The 20,063-nt window shown below is 41.0% G+C and overlaps 1 protein-coding gene across 1 annotated transcript in view; it reads right to left on the bottom strand.

Moving 5' to 3' along the window:
* Positions 1-157: 157 nt before the first annotated feature.
* CEP120 (centrosomal protein 120) overlaps positions 158-20,063 on the bottom strand; it is a 91,964-nt gene continuing 72,058 nt past the window's right edge. Inside the window, exons 19-20 of the mRNA XM_075836165.1 lie at positions 2,674-2,819; positions 158-742 (exon numbers count right to left, since the gene is read on the bottom strand). Of these exons, the coding sequence (XP_075692280.1) occupies positions 508-742; positions 2,674-2,819 (381 nt within the window). The 3' untranslated portion in view covers positions 158-507. The remainder of the gene's footprint in view (positions 743-2,673; positions 2,820-20,063) is intronic.

Genomic DNA, 20,063 nt, shown 5'->3' with positions numbered 1-20,063 from the left:
TTTACAGTAAGCACTATGTATACCGGTAGGTAGGATTCTTCTGCCATCCGCCAAACTATTACCAATATAAATAGAAGGCTGGTCTCTGACCTTTGCAAAAGGGTATTTGCCACCATGTGGTTTGAAAGAAAGTATCAAATGTGCCAAATACGAAACATTATTTCTAAAACTTTATTAGAAAAATGTGGATACTGTTTAATAGTCAGAATTTACAATTTTCAAAAATTCGTTACACTATACATACTTTATTCATTGCAGAACCACATTCAAAAGGAAGAACAGAGCAAACGGGAATGTACATTAAAAGTCATAAATAAGGACAAAAAAAAGCATTTAGTACACTTAAAATATTAGGAAAAATATAATGAAATGTAAAATTATTATGTAGTAAAAATAATGTACAGCTCTAGCCCTTTGTACCTTTATAATAGGCGGGTGATATTGAGCCACGGCTAGTAATCATTCTTCAGAGCAGTCGGTAGATGTTGGTAATTTACAGTAAACATGTCATCTCGTACTCCTTTTTGCCATCCCCTCTCTAATTTGACGATCGAGCTCGCTTATGATCCGATCTTCATGCGTATAGACGCCTGTTCTTAACAAAGTGTCCCTCTCTTCAATCAGCCGAGACAGAAAGTCATCCAAGCCTTCATCTTGTGGCCTGGACCCTGACATGGTCATTCTTCGTTCCTGGTTTTTAGATGTGTCAGGTTGTTGTTTTTTGTCTTCTTGCAGCCGGAGTCTGATGGAAATACAACATTTCACTATTTATATTAACCCCTTAATGACCGCCGATACGTCTTTTTACGGCGGTCATTAGTGGGCTTTATTCTAGAGCGCCGCCAAACTACGTCGCTGCATTAGAATAAAGTAAACAGAGCAGGGAGCCGTGAAATCTCCCTGCTCTCAGCTGCCAGAGGTAGCTGAGGGCTGGGGGCGTCCCTGCTCTGCCGGGTGAGATCGATATTAGTATCGATCTCACCCGTTTAACCCTTCAGATGCGGTGCACAATAGCGAGCACCGCATCTGAATGGTTTTGCAGAGAGGGAGGGAGCTCCCTCTCATCTCACTGACACCCGGCGATAAAATCGCCGAGTGTCTGTGTCTTCTATGGCAGCCGGGGGTCTAATAAAGACCCCCAGGTCTGCCTGCAGCGAATGCCTGCTAGATCATGCCGCAGGCATGACCTAGCAGATGCCTGTCCGTTTTAAACGGACAGGCAGTAATACACTGCAATACAAAAGTATTGCAGTGTATTATAATAGCGATCGGAGGATAGGGAAGTCCCCTAGTGGGACTAGTAAAAAAGTAAAAAAAAGTTTAATAAAGTTAATTAAAAAAAAAGTGAAAAAAAAATAAATGAAAAACCCAGCTTTTCCCCTTACAAAATGCTTTACTATTAAAAAAAACTACAATAAAGCAAAAAAGTTACACATATTTGGTATCGCCGCGTCCGTAACGACCCCGACTATAAAGCTGTTACATTATTTAACCCGCACGGTGAACGTCGTAAAAAATAAAATAAAAAACGATGGAAAAATTGCTGTTTTCTGTTAATCCTGACTTAAAAAAAATGTGATAGAAAGTGATCAAAAAGTCGCATCTACTCTCAAATGGTACCAATAAAAACTGCAAGTCGTCCCGCAAAAAACAAGACCTTATACAGCTATGCCGACGCAAAAATAAAAAAGTTACAGCTCTTCGAATGTGACAATGGAAAAATGTAAAAAATCGCTTGGACATTAGGGCCCAGAATGCCAGCAGGGGGAAGGGGTTAAAACGAGTGTTGTTTTCATTACAAATTTAGATTGTAAGCTCATATGGGCAGGGTTCCCTATCCTGTTATCTCATTATTTTTTATTTGTTTTATGGTCGTTGTGCCCATTTGCTACCTTCCGAATTGCAAAGTGCTGCAGAATATGGTAACGCTATATAAAAGATTATTATGGTTACAAATTACTGTCTTTAGAACAGGGAAAACCATGGGCTTATTACTCCTGCACTTTAACATATACTTGGGAAAACAGCGCAATTTGATACATAGCGCAACATACTACTGTACACAGGATGGACTCACATCAGACCCTCTTACCAGAGGAGATCATGGCCTACTTTACCTATTCCTGACTTGTGCAAACAAACAAACATCATGTTACTTATTACTGTTTTTACCATGCGCTATTGGCATTATAATTGTCAATTGCTTTTATTGTTAAAGCGGGTCTGTGATCAAAATATGCTGCCCTAGGTAGGAGCAGCATATTACAGGGACAGGGCCATTCGCCTATTAGTCAAAAAGGCTAATCGGAGCGATCAAAGACCACACCGGATGCATTTTAGTCTGGTTTATTCATTAAGAAATCGGTACCCACAAACCTTTTTGGTGGCATACAGATACCCAGCAGTCAACCATCAATCACAGTGATGAGGATGGGGAGAGCCCTCTACTCAGGAATATTCTTAGATAGCTCATATTAGCCAAACTACACAACGGCTACTACGATAATGGATCTGTCCCTGCATTTATGCTGCCCATACAAAGGGCAGCATATTTGAATGACCGATGTGCATGAGTAGCCTACCCTTGCTTCCATACTGTTATTTCTGCCTATGATTTGCAACTTCTATTCAACTGCAAATCCTTATACACAATACTCTGGTAATTTTTTGTACCTATTTAGTTCATTCCGGATTTCCTCCAGCTCTAGACGTTCCGTTTTTACCACATCTTTCTCTTCTGCTGCCAGATAGCGCAGTCTCATTTGCTCAAGTTCTTCTTGCTGCTTTTTAAGTCTTGCCATAGCATTCTCTTGTTCACGCTTCACAAAAAAAAAACAAAAAAAAAAAAAACAGGAAAATGTGAATTACAAATTTTACCATTAGTAGGTTCATTAAATAACTGAACACGCGGTTTATATATTGGCATTTCTGAACACAGGACTGTTAAAGATTCTTACATGTCTTGTCAATATAATCTGATCTAGAAGACAGCATTTCCTCCCTTTATTTTAGGGAAATTCTCATCTCCAACATTTATGACATATCTATGCGTAAATGAATGGAAGTTACGAAAACAGTGTAGAACAGCTAGCTTGTTTCCGGAACTCGGGAGCTACAGAAACAGCATAGCTTGTGCTGCTACGAGGTTTCCGTTACTAACATTCACTTCTAGAGGAGTTCCAAAAATAGCGTAGCTCAGCTGTTTCCGTACTCTGGTCCACCTCACTACTCCGTGGCTTGAGAGCAGCGACTGCAGGACAAGGTAAGATGGGGGCCAGGGGTCCTGTTCTAGAGGTGGGACCCACATCTATGGGAGAAGGGGCAACAACTTATTTTCTTAAAAGCAAAATGAAGCCTATATGAAAACTTGTCAGCCCCGGTCACGTAAATACTACAATAACGTAAAAAACTAATGGTTTAACATGATACAAATTTAATTTTGATATGTAAAATGAACATAACTGTACATATTCAACTATACCATATTAGTAACAGTTACAGTAAATCGGATATTTAAGCTAGATTACTTTTCTCCTTATAGAACGCCTCTTACTTACGGTTTGAAATTCTTTTTTTTTTTTAATATGGTAATTTACATTATCTGATTTTTTGTTTTTGTTTGTTTGTTATTTGTGCAATTGTTTGAACCAGGAACTAAGGAAGGTTAAACTGTGCTGTCTATTCACAAAACCCACAAGTTGTGCACAATACCTGCTAATTTAATAGCTTTAGAGAAATGTGCAATGCCAGAAACTTTGACATCTCTTCAGTGTAAAACTGCGCAAAATTGGTACATCGATAATGGGTCAGCTGGAGAATGGGTCATTTTTACAGTCCATTAAGTACACAAATTCCACAACCCAGCTAGTTCTCAAATACCCCAACAACTACTCAGAAGTAAGGTATTAACCTTGAAGACATTATGGAAAGTAGCAGGGGTGCTGAGATGGTTTGCATTTGCTGTGTTATGGGATCCCGCCTAGTGACTCCCTGAACTATGTCTGGCTCCACGTTACAACATCAATCTTTCACTCATATAAGCAGTGTTTAAACTTGCTGTATGTGAAAATTAATTATCGCTTGAAATATTCTCAATGTCTTGGCAGCCTGACCAAGTCATTAATACATGAACTTACTGAATATACATGTAAAGTCTGATTGTTCGTTATGGTATTCTTTTACATAGTCCAAGACATATCATAGAGCGAATTAGCTGGGTTCACACCTGCATTGTGACATTCCGCTGTTTTGCTCCGCCAGAGGAGCAGAATGAAGGATTAACAAAAGCAACGGTTCCACTGCACAACGGACACCGCCAGCGGCCGACGAGCCTGACTTTAATAGGTTCCGTCTGGGTGTTCGTAATTTTACCGAACACAATAGCACAGCGTGCTGCACTATTGTCTCTGGTAATCACTGCCATATCTGCGACAGTGGCCCTTAACTTAGCCTCCGACGTTGATGTGAATTGAAGCGATTAGGCCGCAAAAATCTCAACTACGGGAAAATAAAAAAATAGTCATACTTAGCCAGAATGCCGCCCTCCTTCCTGCAGTCCGGCCTCCTGGGATGACGTTTAATCTCATGTGACAGCTGCAGTGTCACATGGCCTGCAACGTCATTGTAGGAGGCCGGACTACGCTCAGGGGAGTCAGTATGAGCGCTTTATTCCGCAGCGGAAATCCCGTTTGAAAAAGATTTTTAGGACAGAAGGTGCTGCGAGTTCCAGGTCGGATACGCTGCGCAGTTTTTAAGCAACACATCCGTCCCGTGGGAACCCGGCCTTAGGGCTCTGTGGGTCTCATTAACATTTACAATAGTGCGAGCCTAAATTGACAGTAAGTCCATACAAAGATAATCAAGACCACAAATTCCATTGATATAACGTTAATTCCTCATGGAGAGGTAATTTTCCAAGACCAAATAGAAGACAGGTGTAAATATAAGACAAATGTTTTATTGGTGTATGGCCAAAGAAAAGTACATATAGTGGAAACAATGTTCAAACAACATACCTTTTAAGAAAAGTTGGACACTTTTAAACAGGTTAAAAGAATCGTTGCAGTGATAAAATACTACATCTGTCAAAATCTTATCATCGATTGATTCCCAACCGGAAAATTTCTTCTCCAATTTTTAAAGTGCAACACAGTCGAAGGTTACCCATATACCTGCTAGTTTTGCTTAGTAGAATACAGTTCCAAGGTGATGCAACAGTGAAAAGAGACATTAAGGCAGACAATTCTGCATCAAAATCTGCAATGTGTACAGGGGGCATAAACAATTACTATTAGGATTCATTTTGCTTTCCTCATGTAAGCTCATTGTAACTAGACAAGTCTTATCAATATTAGAATACAGATAAACCAAATTGACAGTTTTTGGAAAGAAAATGTTTCTGATCAATAAAGCCCAATATAATCCATCATTATAGGTTAAAAAAAAAAACACAGAAAGGAAGGTGGGGGGGGGGGGGGGGAGACCCCCAAAATTCTCAGGTAAGCCGTTATTTGTCCATAGTGACACCACATCCTGCATGTAATCGCCAGATAGTTTGATTCCGCATTCGCAATTTACGCATAGATATTATAGTACTGACAAAGGCAGACGACAACACCGCTTTTTCCAAACGGATACAAATTGTTAAGAGGATACTACAAATAAATTGTAGTGTCCGTCCTGTTATCACAGCCCTTCAGGTCTTTGACACTCCCTTCATGTATTGTAAGCAAAACTATAAAGGAATATAAAAATACTAGCTATGCGGAATAGAAAGAAGATAAAATGCGTCGTTATCTACAATTCAGGAAGATGCAGCTATTACTAGTTTATCAGCAGCTCTCTTACAGTAGGATGCCAAGTCCTCTCTGTTTCCATCACATTTCAACACTTGCTGGGTGCTACATTTCCTTCCATCCTAGTGATGAGAGTCCAGAAATCCAGCCATAAATAAACTGAAGTGTCTTACGGAGACAAGTCTTCAGAAAGTTATAGAAAATAAGTCCTCGCTCCATAATTAATTCACTACTGTTTTGTAATGTTTTCTAATGTACAGTACCACAGAAGAACGATGGCACTATATAAAAGGATAATAAAAATGAAAAAAATAAAGATTTTTAGACTAAAATACATACTCTAATGTAAGCCTGGTCTAGGCAGGGAGTTGAGACATGGCTTTTCTAAAGTAGTCCCAGTAGCAGGGCTAATCAAAAGGATTGTCCAGTTTAGAAAAACCCATTTTCATATACCTTATAAGTCCGATAGAGAATTCTGAGTTGATCGAGGGGGATCCCCTGTTTAGGATTCTCATCTATTGGCCAGAAGGGAAAAAACAGATTCAGAGGAAGTCTTCAAATCTGGATGATCTGCCCTGTTTTGCATTACACAGACTAAACATTGATTTGCATGAGCACTGTGTTATTAATAAATTCACCTGTGGCGGCGCTGCAGGAAAACTGACCACTTACTGGCAGCTTTCCCCATAAATAACAGACGATCATCCAGGTCCCATTGATCAGCTTAGGGTCATGGGAGGGCTAGATGAAGGAATAAAGAGTTATCTATATCTTGGGACCTGATAAAATGAGATGATTATTAGCTATACTAACAATTATAGGTGAGTAACACATTTATTTATAGCCTCTGCCATGAGAAATCAAATGGGAAAGGAAATGGGAATATTTCTGTCTTTCTTGCTGGAACCCCCCCCCCCCCTGAAAAAAACACAAAAAAAACAAAACATATTAGGACAAAACTATAGTACAGTGCATGCTTGAAGGGGATCGGTCACTAGTTTACTAATTCCCTATATCCTAAATATTCTAAAGGGCACTATGATGCTGAGAACTACCGTGTGATTTGTTTTCAAAAACATTTATTATTTGCAAAGTTGTGTGCATTTTTCCAAATATGCATATTTGGCTATACTTGCCAAATGGGAAGTTACTTTTTCTATTCACTGTGGGCGGTGTAATGTTTTCTGTATGACACTGTCCAGTCACAGTCATACAGTTCTCATCTTCACAGCCCAGCGGGATCTCCGCTTAAATTGTGAGATCACGCTGTGTTGGTCCTTCAACACAGCGAGTCAGCGCTACTCCAGGAAAAATGGTTGAAGCAGAGATCACACTGGGCTGTGTAGAACTGCATGACGCTGATTGGACAGCGCCATACAGAAAACATTACATCGCCCGGAGTGAAAAGAAAGAGTAACCTCCCATTTGGCAAGTATAGCAAAATTTACATATTTAGAAAAATGCTCATAACTTTTCAAAAAACAAACGTTTAAAAACAAAAACAACAAAAACACAAGTTATCAACATCATAGCGCCTATTAGATTAGTAAAGAGACATGGAATTAATAAAACTATTCTCAGATCCTCTTTAAGAATGAACTGTCCAAGTTGCGCCCTGTTCACATAATGTTTGGTCTTTCCGTTCATCTGTTCAGTCCGAGGAACAAATTAACAGAAAGACAAACGGAAAGCAGCATTTCCATTTGCAATACCATTCATTTCAATGGTATTTTTCTGGTTTCAGTTTGCGTGCATTCCGCTAGTTTTTTTTTTTTTTACGATGGGAATAGCGCAGTACAGAACGCTGTTGCTTACGTAAAAAAAACGGAAGCCTAGCAGAACGGACGCAAACGGATACCAGAAAAATACCATTAAAATCAATGATATTGCAAATGGCAACGCTACTTTCCGTGTGTCTTTCTGTTCATCTGTTCCTCTGACGGAACGATAAACGGAAAGACCAAACTGAAGGTAAACGCAATGTAAACAGGTCCTTAAGCTGCGTTGAGGACTAAATCTGCATATGGCGCATGTGCGGGCGTTCACACAGGGCATCTAGTAGGAATCTGTGCATGTTTGCTCTGTGCTTATAGGGCTGCTTTATTTTGTATAAATGTATGAACTGACAAACAGAGCTGAGGATTCATACTGAGAATATATTTGCTAAAGTGATCTTTATATACCATAGATCACTTTCTACTGTGAAAGATTCATATATAAATCCCAAAAATCCATTCATTTTCGGTAGAGATTATATATATATTTATTTATATTAATTTTTTTTCCTTCAAAATGCTGTGTTCCTGGAGAAGCTAAATATGCAATAGAGAGACCTGCCAACCCAGCGAGTGTAAAGGACAAACGGCTCCGCAGTCAAGCAATCACAATCTTTATTTTGCTATGGCTGCCTATAAATCCTGAGAAGAGCGGTAAACACACATACAGTAGACTAAACAATCACTAAATAGTGGCCACTGCTCACTCTCCCACTCATACATACCAAGCAAGTCTGTGGGAAAATAATGCCTCTCTCGCTAAGGAACTCAAGTCAAGTTTTCTGAAAATAACCCAGATCTGACAAGTCAGTAGGAGGGCCTGGATGCTTTCAAGACACAGTTTTCAACCTACCCAAGATCCCCGACTAATATATTTTTAAACAAAGCCTTGCTTCCCATGTTTGGCCAAACAACTTTATAATGAATCAAATTAATTACGGGGAGTGGATAAGAATGGGACAGGAGAGGGACAGTCCAGATGTCAGACAGAAAAATTTGTGCTGAGCAAACGCAGAAAAAGTTGTTGTTCGATTAGACGACAAATGACCTGGACGTGCTTCTTATATTTGCAGCATCCAGACAGCCCTAGATAATTAACATTTATGTGCCCCTGTACTACATCCAAAACCATGCAGTTCTGTTCTGCACATTATCAAGAATGTTTTGAAAAAAATGAAAATACAAAAATTCTATAGTTGATTCAGACAAATTTCTATGGGAACAAAAAAAAGCAATACAGCTCTGAGGAGTGGACTGCGTATACCGACTGCTTTATCCGCATAGTCGGGACCACAGTTACAACTTTACACTGAGCCCTTGCCTCATTTCCCAGCTTCTCTCTTTAATATAATGTAAACAAAAATTTTATTTATTTGTGATGTCATTTTCTACTTTTTAATGTATTCATACTTTTACTTGTCTATGGGGGCTGCCATTTTTTTCCCATCTCTGTATGTGTCGATTAACGACACATACAGAGATGGAATACGGCAGCTACAGTGCATAGGAGTCAATGAATGGCTCCCGTCTATTGCTTCTGCTCTCTGGCTCTGTACTGCGCAGACGCAGGTCAGAGTCACACAGCAAAGAAGCTGTTTGTAGGGAGATAGCAGGCACCATTATAAAGACCAGCTGCACTGCAGGTAAGGTGTGTGTCTCCGTCTGTCCCTCTCACAGACCCCCGCTCTCGTAACCCCCGACACCCCCCTCGTGACCCCCGACAACCCCCCCCCAACGGGCCCCCCCACCCGATAGATGTATTGTCAGTGTGGACGGTGTGCGGGGCTAAGCTTGTCAGATGTCGGAGTGCTGAGTGTGTGTGTGTGTGTGTGTGTGTGTGTGTGTGTAGCAGAGCCGAGTGTGTGTGTGTGTGTGTGTGTGTGTGTGTGTGTAGCAGAGCCGAGTGTGTGTGTGTGTGTGTGTGTGTAGCAGAGCCGAGTGTGTGTGTAGCAGAGCCGAGTGTGTGTGTGTGTGTGTGTGTGTGTGTGTGTGTGTGTAGCAGAGCCGAGTGTGTGTGTGTGTGTGTGTGTGTAGCAGAGCCGAGTGTGTGTGTGTGTGTGTGTGTGTGTGTGTGTAGCAGAGCAGAGTGTGTGTGTGTGTAGCAGAGCCGTGTGTGTGTGTGTGTGTGTGTAGCAGAGCCGTGTGTGTGTGTGTGTGTGTGTGTGTAGCAGAGCCGAGTGTGTGTGTGTGTGTGTGTGTGTGTGTGTGTAGCAGAGCCGAGTGTGTGTGTGTGTGTGTAGCAGAGCCGAGTGTGTGTGTGTGTGTGTGTGTGTGTAGCAGAGCCGAGTGTGTGTGTGTGTGTGTGTGTGTAGCAGAGCCGAGTGTGTGTGTGTGTGTGTGTGTGTAGCAGAGCCGAGTGTGTGTGTGTGTGTGTGTGTGTGTGTGTAGCAGAGCCGTGTGTGTGTGTGTGTGTGTGTGTGTGTGTGTGTGTGTGTGTGTGTGTGTAGCAGAGCCGAGTGTGTGTGTGTCTGTGTAGCAGAGCCGAGTGTGTGTGTGTCTGTGTAGCAGAGCCGAGTGTGTGTGTCTGTGTAGCAGAGCCGTGTGTGTGTCTGTGTAGCAGAGCTGTGTGTGTGTGTGTGTGTGTGTGTGTGTGTGTGTGTGTGTGTGTGTGTGTGTGTGTGTGTGTGTAGCAGAGCCGTGTGTGTGTGTGTGTGTGTGTGTGTGTGTGTGTGTGTGCGTGTGCGTGCGCGTGTGCGTGCGCGCGTGTGTGTGCGCGTGTGTGCGCGTGTCACATGTGGCGTATGCATGGGCGCCGCTGATCCTTCATAGCCGCTTATCTGCTGTTTTGAAGAATCAGCGGCAAGCACCCCTACACACACACACGTTTTTTGAAAACGCTTGCGTAAAAAAACTAACACCTCGCTTTCCCATTGACCCAACAGTTTTTTTTTTAAATGCGTGTGTAAAAAGCACGTTGTATGTACTAGCAGCGCACTTTACCAATTATGTAAAAAAAAAAACGATTGCTTACGCTTTTTATGTGGTTTTTGGCACGTAAAATGCGCAAAAACACGCCGTGTGAACCCGTCAACTGAAAAGTAATTCACTTCACTTTCATCATTCTAAGGGTATGTTCACACGCAAGGATTTCAGCCGTTTTTTTAGGACGTTTACGGAAGTAGAACACCTACAAACATCTGCCCTCTGGTTTCAATGGGAAATAAGGCGTTCTGTTCCGACAAGACGTTTTTTATGCGGCCGTTTTCCAAAAACGGCATGTAAAATGACGCCCGCCAAAAAGAAGTGCATATCACTTCTTGGAATGTTTTTGGAGCCGTTTTTCATTGACTATAGAAAAACGACGCCAAAAAACGCGAGTTTGATTAAAAAATGGCTGAAAATCAGGAGCAGTTTTCACTTTGTTTAGTAAGCGTGAGAACATACCCTTAGCCTTTTGGTGTGTCCTATAGCTTCTGCCAGCTGCCATTTGGACAATCACACCCAAAATGGCAGCCGAACACTGCTTAGCAATTTGACGACGACACCTTTTCCTGGCTTGTAGGAGGGGGGGGGTGAGAATCCCTCCCACATTTACGGCAGCTGTGAGTCAGGTTGCTTTGCCTTATTCACCTTGCTGTAATTTTGGGAAGTGCTCCCTCTGGTGGCCAACATAGGAAAACATGTCAAATTATTAAATTTTTAATACTTTCCACCATGTGGAAGAAAAAAAAAAAAAAAAAAGATACAGCAAAAAGCGTAATATAATAGAAATAAGTAACTTACTTAAAAAAAAAAAAAAAAGTTTAATTCTCGACACATTCCCTTTGAATACAAATTTTTGCTGCACCCACACTATTTAGCCATTCTTCGTTCAGAATCTCTATAATACAGGCTGTAACTGAAGACATGCAATGCAATGAAATTACAAAAAAAATAAATATATATATATATATATACACACTATATGTAAAAAAGTATTCCAGTGTGTCATTCAGTCCCAATGCCACAGGCGTATAAAATCCACCACCTAGCCATGCAGTCGCCTTTACAAACATTTGTGAAAGCACGAGACGTTCTTAGAAGATCACTGAACTCCAGTGTGGTAATGTAACAGGATGACACTGTGACAAGTCAGTTTGTGATATTTTTTCCCTCTTAGATATTCCACGATCAATTGCGACTGGTATTATTGTAAAGTGGAAGAGTTTAGGAGGCATAGTGATTAAAAGTCGACAGCGCTCTGCTGACTGCAGAGTTCGGAACCTCCTCTGGCATTAACAGCCGCACAAAGACTGTGCGCCTGGAGGTTCCTGTCATAGGTTTTCATGGCCAAGCAGATGCATGCAAGTCTTACATCACCAAGCACAATCAATGCCAAGCGTCGGATGGTGTGGTGTAAAGCACTCTGCCACTGGACTCTGGAGCAGTGGAAACGTGTTCCGTGGAGTGACGAATCACGCTCTATCTGGCAGTCTGATGGAAGAGTCTGGGTTTAGTAAATACCAGAAAAACGTTACCTACCTGACTACATACATTCTGCCAACTGTAAAGCTTGGTAGAGGAGAGTGTTTTGTGGTGTTTTTTCAGGGGTTGGCCTAGCCCTCTTAATTCCAGTGAAGGGAATTGTTAATGCTTCAGTATACCAAGATTTCTTTGGACAAGTGCATGATTCCAACTTTGTGGGAACATTTTTGGGGAAAGCCCTTTTCTGTTCCAGTATGATTGTGCCCTAGTGCACAAAGCAAGGTCCATAAAGGCATGGTTGGAGGAGTTTGGTGTGGAGGAACTCAAGTGGCCTACACAGAGCCCTGACCTCAAACCAATTGAACACCTTCAGTATGAATTAGAAACGACTGTGATACAGACCTTTCTGTCCAAGGTCCGTGCCAGCCCTCACAAATGCTGAATGGGCACAAATTCCCACAGACACTGTAAAGCTTTTCCATAAGTTTGTGTGGAAGAACTTGACTGCCCGCACAGAGCCCTGACCTCAACCCCATCGAAAACCTTTGGTATGAACTACACTGTGTGGACAATTATTAGGCAAGTGAGTATTTTGACCAGATCATCATTTTTCTGCATATTTTCCATCCCAAGCTGTATAAACTTGACTGCTTATTGGATGAAGAATATCAGGTGATGTGTATTTGTGTAATGAGGGAGGGTGTGGCCTAAGGAGATCAAGACCCTATATCAAGGTGTGCAGAATTATTAGGCAGCTTGTTTTCCTCTGGCAAAATGGTCCAAAAAAAAGAGATTTACCGGACTGTTAAGTCTTTCAGAGGGATGGAGCACTCTTGAAATTGCTAAGATATTGGGGCCTGATCACAGAACCATCAAACGTTTTGTTGCAAATAGACAACAGGGTCGCAAGAAACGTTTTGTTAAAAACACGCAAATTAAAAGCCAAAGATTTGAGAAGAATCAAAACATGAAGCGACCAGGAACCCATTATTCTCCAGTGCTGTCATATTCCAGAACTGCAACCTCCCTGGAAGTACAAGATGTTCAGTGCTCAGAGACATGGCCAGGGTAAGGAAGCCGGAAACCTGACCACTGACACATAAGTTGAATCATCAAGACTGGGCCAAGAAATATCTGGAGACAGATTATTCAAAAGGTTTTATGGACTGATGAGGAGTGTCTCTTGACGGACCAGATGGATGGGCCCGTGGCTGGATTAGTAACGGGCACAGAGCTCCACTTTAACTCTGACGCCAGCTAGGTGGAGGTGGGGTACTGCGATGGGCTGGTATTATTAAAGATGAGCTAGTTGGACCTTTATGTGTTGAAGATGGAGTAAAAATCAACTCTCAAACCTACTGCCAGTTTTTAGAAGACACTTCCATCAAGCAGTGGTACAGGAAAAAGTCTACATCTTCCAAGAAAACCATGATTTTTATGCAGGTCAATGCTCCATCGCATGCATTGAAGTACTGCACTGCATGACTATCCAGTAAAGGCCTTAAAGATGAAAAACTAATGACATGGCCCCCTTCCTTACCTGACCTAAACCCTATTGAGAACTTGTGGGGCCTTCTTAAACGGCAGATTTACGGTGAAGGAAAACCGTACACCTCTCTGAACAGTGTCTGGGAGGCTGTGGTTGCTGCTGCACAAAAAGTTCATCATCAACAGATAAGAAACTGACAAACTCCATGGGTGGAAGTCTTACGACTCTTATTGAAAAGAAGTATGACTATATTGGTCACAGATTTTTTTTTGTTGGAAAGGTCAGAAATGTTTATTTGTAGATTTTGCCTTGCTTGTTTATTATTCTCACTTTAACCGCCCATAGGTGTTTTTACGGCAGCTACTAACCGGCTTTATTCTGATGCAGTAGCCTTTTTACGGCGCTGCATCAAAAATAAACAAACGCCTCCAGGAGCAGTTAAATCTCACTGCTCTCAACTACCGAAGGTAGCTGGGGCTTGGTAGCAGACCTACTCGAGTGGGATCGATATCAGTATCCGTTCTGCCCGTTTAACCCCTCAGATGCACCGCTCAATATCGCAGGTTGCCGGTGCTTTCTATGGCAGCCAGAGGCCCCCAGGTCTGACTCTAGTTAATGCCTGTTAGGCATTGTACACTGCAATCCAGAAGTAGTGCAGTGTATTATATAAGCGATCAAATGATCACACAGTAAAGTCCCCTAGTGGGTCTAAAAAAAAAAAAAAAAAAACGTTTTAGAAAAAGTTTATAATAAACAAACAAAAATCCCAAGTAAAAATGAAAAAAAAAAAAAAAAAAAAAATTTTCCCCTTACAAAATGCTTTATTATGAAAAACAAAACCACAACAAAAAAAAAGGGATAACGTTACACATATTTGGTATCCTCCCGTCCGTAACAACCCCAACTATAAAACTATTGCATTATTTAACCCAAACGGTGAAAGCCGTAAAAAATAAAATAAAAAACACCAGAATTGCTGTTTATCGAAAAATTTGGGATAAATAGTGATGAAAAAGTCGTATGTACTCCAAAATGGTACCAATAAAAACTACAAGGCGTCCCACAAAAGAAAAGCCCTTACACAGCTGCATCGGTGGAAAAAAAAAGTAAAAAAAGTTATGGCCTCTAAAATATGGCGACACAAAAACAAATACATTTTGAAAAAGAAAAAAAAAAAAAAGTTGTGTTTTTACTGTGTAAAAGTAGTAAACCATAAGAAAACGATATAAATTTGGTATCATCGCAATCATAACATCCCGCTGAATAAAGTAATGTTGTTTATACCACACAGTAAACGGTGTAAATTTAGGACGCATAAAATAGTGGGATATTTTGTAATAGAAAAAAAATAAAAAAAAAAATGTTAATCAATAAATTATATGTACCCCAAAATGGTGCTACAACTTGCTACAATACAACTTGTCCCACAAAAAGCTATTTCTTATACAGCTAGGTCGATGCGAAAATAAAAATGTTATTGCTCTTTACATGACTATGGAAAAACTTAAAAAATAGCTTGGTCATTAAAGAGGCTCTGTCACCACATTATAAGTGCCCCATCTCCTACATAACGTGATCGGCGCTGTAATGTAGGTGACAGCAGTGCTTTTTATTTATAAAAACGAACAATTTTGACCAAGTTATGACCGATTTTAGATTTATGCTAATGACTTTTTTAATGCCCAACTGGGCGGTTTTTAGCTTTTGACTAAGTGGGCGTTGTGAAGAGAAAAGTGTATGACGCTGACCAATCAGTGTCATACACTTCTCTCCATTCATGTAATCAGCACATAGTGATCTAGCTAGATCACGATGTGCTGTCACATACACCCACATTATCTTTACTGAAGTGTCTTGAGAGTGAATAGACATCCCTAATAGCCAGGACTGTGCCTAATAATGTAGAACAGAGATTGCAAGCCAGATCCTCTTATCCAACATCAGTGTCTGACCTCACTTATGCTCTTCTGGATGAATGGGGAAAAAAATCCCACAGAAACTCCAAAATCTTGTACAAAGCCTTCCCAGAAGAGTGGAAGCTGTTTAATCTGCAGAGAGGGAACCAACTCCTTATTAATGCCTATGGCTTTACAATGGGATATCATAAAAGCTCCTATAAGTGTAATATGTAGGTGTCCCAATACTTTTCACCCTATAGTGTGTAAGACACCGTCAATTTCTCTTAATATTCTCCTCTCTTGATACTATCCGGTCTCAAGCTGTAAAAAATAATTCTTTAGGTGTACCAAGAGATCATCCATTTTCTCTCTCTCTTTGCACAAACCTCAGATCAGACCTGCATCTGGTTGAAAAACAACTAAGTGCAGCAGGAACCTATCCCTACTTCTCGGTCTGCCATAGGTGTTCAAGAAAAGCTCCGCCAGAAGATAAGGAAAAGGATCTGGAGAAAATAAACCTGTTTTAAGAACATGCAGGAAATTACGCAGACTGACAAACACGGTGGGTGACGTTTTTTTCTTGTGGTTACGGTGTATACTTTCCTTTATATCAAGATTCATCTTGTAAAAAAAAAAAAACACATGCTAGTGAGCTGAATACATGTATTCACCCTGCTCAAGTATTATGTAGACTGGATTTATTTGTGACCTTTGACATAAAAATAATATATAAAAAACAGTCAAGTTGTTTTCAGACTGAGGGTATGTTCACACGCTAGCTGGCTTTTACGGCTGAAATGACAGACTGTTTTCAGAAGAAAACAGCTGCGTCGTTTCAGCCGTAAATGCTCCTCCTCGTAATATACGAGGCGTCTGTGACGCTCGTATATCTGGAGCTGCTCTTCATTGAGTTCAATGAAGAACGGCTCAAATTACGTTGCAAAGAAGTGCCCTGCACTTCTTTGCCGAGGCAGTCCATTTACGCGTCGTCGTTTGACAGCTGTCAAACGACGACGCGTAAATGACAGGTCGTCTGCACAGTACGTCGGCAAACCCATTCATATGAATGGGCAGATGTTTGCCGACGTATTGGAGCCCTATTTTCAGGCGTAAAACGAGGCATAATACGCCTCGTTTACGTCTGAAAATAGGTCGTGTGAACCCAGCCTTAGTTTCTTATATCTTGGTACCTGCTGTAAAGCAAATCTCTGAAGCCTCAGTTCACAGCTCAAGAAAGTGATCTGCCCTCATAATAATGTAAGGAAAACAAAATGTAAACAAACAAATCACAAAATAAAATTAGAAAAAAAAAAAAGTATCTTAGAATGTATTTCTAGCTACTACTAAAAAATAAAAATATGTGGATACATTCATGATACATTTAAGAACCACAATTCTTGATTGTTTTTGCCTCTTTGTATTCCTTTAGTCATAACCTTTTTTATTTTGACATGAACTTAGATGTTGGAGACCCATTTTGTGGTGAAAGTTATAGATTTTTTCCCATTCCATAATGAAAAGGTCAAGAAAAGAAATAAAAACAAAAGACATCCATTTTGTCCCCTTACCTTACGGTGCCAAACTTGGCCAGCTGAGCTAAGCCCCTCGCTGGCTGGGCTCCACACGTCAGTCCATCATTAGGGGTGTTAGAAAGAGACCGACTCACGTTTTCTATGCTAGATTTATAGGGTTTGTTTTAGGACTTTTGTAGAAAGTCTAGGCAAGTTTCACTTATTTCTTGGTTTAGTGTTCATTTGTTGGTCATATAGATCACATATGAACCTACACAATAAAGCAATATGTGCTGCCAAACACACTTTTTATATTAGTCTTAAGATCTTTAGATGTAAAACTCCAAGTTTCATTAAAAGCCTTTTACACGTTTAGGTGTGATGAACATTAAATCCATACAAAACACCGGCTGCAGCTAAAACGCAAAAAGTGCTCGAGAGACGGTAAGAAGTCAAGATTTATTATTTTTTTTTTAATGAACAAATGCAGAAAGGGATCTCTCAAATCACAAAGTAGGCAGATTTTCTAAATGTTTACTCTTTAGGCGAAGTCTTACAATAATTCACTAAAACGGTCTTAGCACAGGCACAAGTTAGTCATGGAAATCATTACTCACTCCTTGTTGGCAGTGGGTGCTCGCACAAGCCAGCCGTCTAAGACTCTTACCAGTTGGGCTCCGTCATGAACGTTTATTAAGAATAAGATAGAAATTCCAACATCTAATTTGCATTATGGAAAGGCTTATACAGCGGTGGGGCGCAACAAATGACTGGCACAGGCAGCTTTCCAAGAGTGGTAATAATTATTCGCAGGATACATTGTTTGAAGAAAGCTTTCTCTTACTGGCAGAAATAGACGTGTGAAGGCACATGTGCCAGACAGAAGAGTGCTGGGATTTCTAACAAGACTGATAGAAAATCATCAAGCAGTTCCAGCTACTACTGAATATCACTCTGCGATCTATTTCCAGGGGCCAGCAAAATGCACTCTGTGTTGGCGAGCAAGCCGGCCCTACAGTCTGTGGTTGTTAAAACCCAAGGTTTTCTACACACGTTAGGATATTTGGCAAACTATACAATGCTACATCATGTGAGGTCCCAACAAAGAAATGCGGTTCATGTATGGCCACGGGTAACTCACGGTCCTCTGTGTCTGATCATTTCACATAAACCGGTAATGCCACCAAAGAGATCCAGATGGCTGGTTGATGGATTTCAATTTTATCGATTTATGACTAAACCAATATGGCCATACCACGTCGTGAACTGGATTCAACCGTGGTATGACAATTGGTAATGTAGCAGATGATTTGAAGACCGTACCTGTTGTAGAAAAACATAGGCTTATTTTTTTTTTACTTAGGTCTTTTCTTTGGAGGGGGCGACTAGAATCAGAGATCCTGTGATCATGTCTATAATACAATGCTAAACTACTGTACTGCACTGCATTGTTTGTCAGTGTTACACTGACAGGCAAACTATTAGTGCCAACCCTCTCTGGTATATTAACCCCTTAGTGACCAGTCCATTTTAAGCCCTAATGACCAAGCTATTTTATTCGTTTTTCTATAGTCGCATTCAAAGAGATATAACTTTTTTATTTTTTCATCTACATAGCTGTATGAGGACTTGTTTTTTGCGGGATTAGTTGTACTTTTTAATAGCACCATTTTTGGGTACTTAGAATTTTTTTATTAACTTTTTTTGGGGGGGGGGGGGGAATTATAAAAAAAAAAACTGAAATTCCACCATTGTTCGATGAGTTTTTAAATTAACGCCGTTCACTGTGCGGCGTAAATAACGTTAACTTTATTCTATGGGTCGGTACGATTACGGCGATACCACATATGTATTTTTATGTTTTACGACTTTTGCACAATAAAAACACTTTTGAACTAAAATTATTTGTTTTTGCATCGTTGCTTTCCAAGAGCCGTAACTTTTTTATTTTTCCATCAATGTAGTGATTTTTTGGGCTTGTTTTTTTGCGGGACGAGACGTAGTTTTGATTGGTACTGTTTTGGGGTGCATGGGACTTATTGATTCATTTTTATTATGACTTTTTTGGGGGGTGATGGAAAAAAATAGCAATTTCGCTATTGTTTTTTGTGTTTTTACTGTAATTTTTATTATTAATCTTTATTTCACATTTATGGCTTATTTTATTAGTCCCACTAGGGGACTTTACTGTGGGATCTTCAGATCGCTGCTATAATGCTTTGGTATACTTCGTATACCTGAGCATTATTGCCTGTCACTGTAAATCTGACAGGCAAACTGTTAGGACGTGCCTCCGGCGCGTCCTAATAGGCATATGTCCAGGGCAAACCTGGGGGCTTTCATCAAGCCCCCGGCTGCCATGACACCCCATCGGAGAACCGCGATTGCATTTGCGGGCCGCCGATGGGTGACAGAGGGAGCTCACTCCCTCTGTAAACAAGTTAAATGCCGCGGACGCTATTGACGGCAGCATTTAACAGGTTAAACGGCCGCGATCGAAGTTATCTTCGATCGCGGGCGTTGGAGCAGGAGCCCAGCTGTCAGCAGAGCCCTGGCTCCAGCCTGCACAGGACACCCGTGCAGGACTTAGACTGGGCCAACGTGAAAAGGCGTCAGCCTAGCCTAAGGCCCCTTAGTGACCAACGTGAAAAGGCATATTGGTGGTCACTAGGGGGTTAAAGCATCTGCTGGTGATGGCCCGTGGGCTTTGCTGCGCCGTAATAGTAAAACGGTTCTCGGGAACTACTGCAGACTTTCCCATACTATTAGGCTATGTTCACATGTAGCGGCACTCGGCCTCCAGCGATGGTGTCATGTCACATCCAGTGATGAGGTGTGACGACACATAAAATCGGTAGAATCCAGGTGTTCAGAGAGCTAAAGGGACCAGGGAAGCGTTGCCACAGAAGAACTAGGGGAGGTGGGTATAGTTTGTTTTTTATTTTTCCAACACACTTAGTGCCGGGAAATACTCACAAATTGGTGATTTGCCATTGCTCTAGATGTGGACTTATCCTGACACTGCATGGTGTGAAGAGGTTAAAGATTGTACACATTTATAGGCATCAACTATGGTACACCATCTCGGTAAACATTTACCTGTGGATTCATCTCACTCCATGTTAATACAACAAGCAAAATGAAACGATTGAAGCCTCATTCACTTCAAGCTGTGACGGTCATGACCAGGC

This window comes from Rhinoderma darwinii, chromosome 1 (assembly GCF_050947455.1).
Source record: "Rhinoderma darwinii isolate aRhiDar2 chromosome 1, aRhiDar2.hap1, whole genome shotgun sequence".
Taxonomy (NCBI): domain Eukaryota; kingdom Metazoa; phylum Chordata; class Amphibia; order Anura; family Rhinodermatidae; genus Rhinoderma; species Rhinoderma darwinii.
This window is presented reverse-complemented; position numbering and strand designations above follow the sequence as displayed.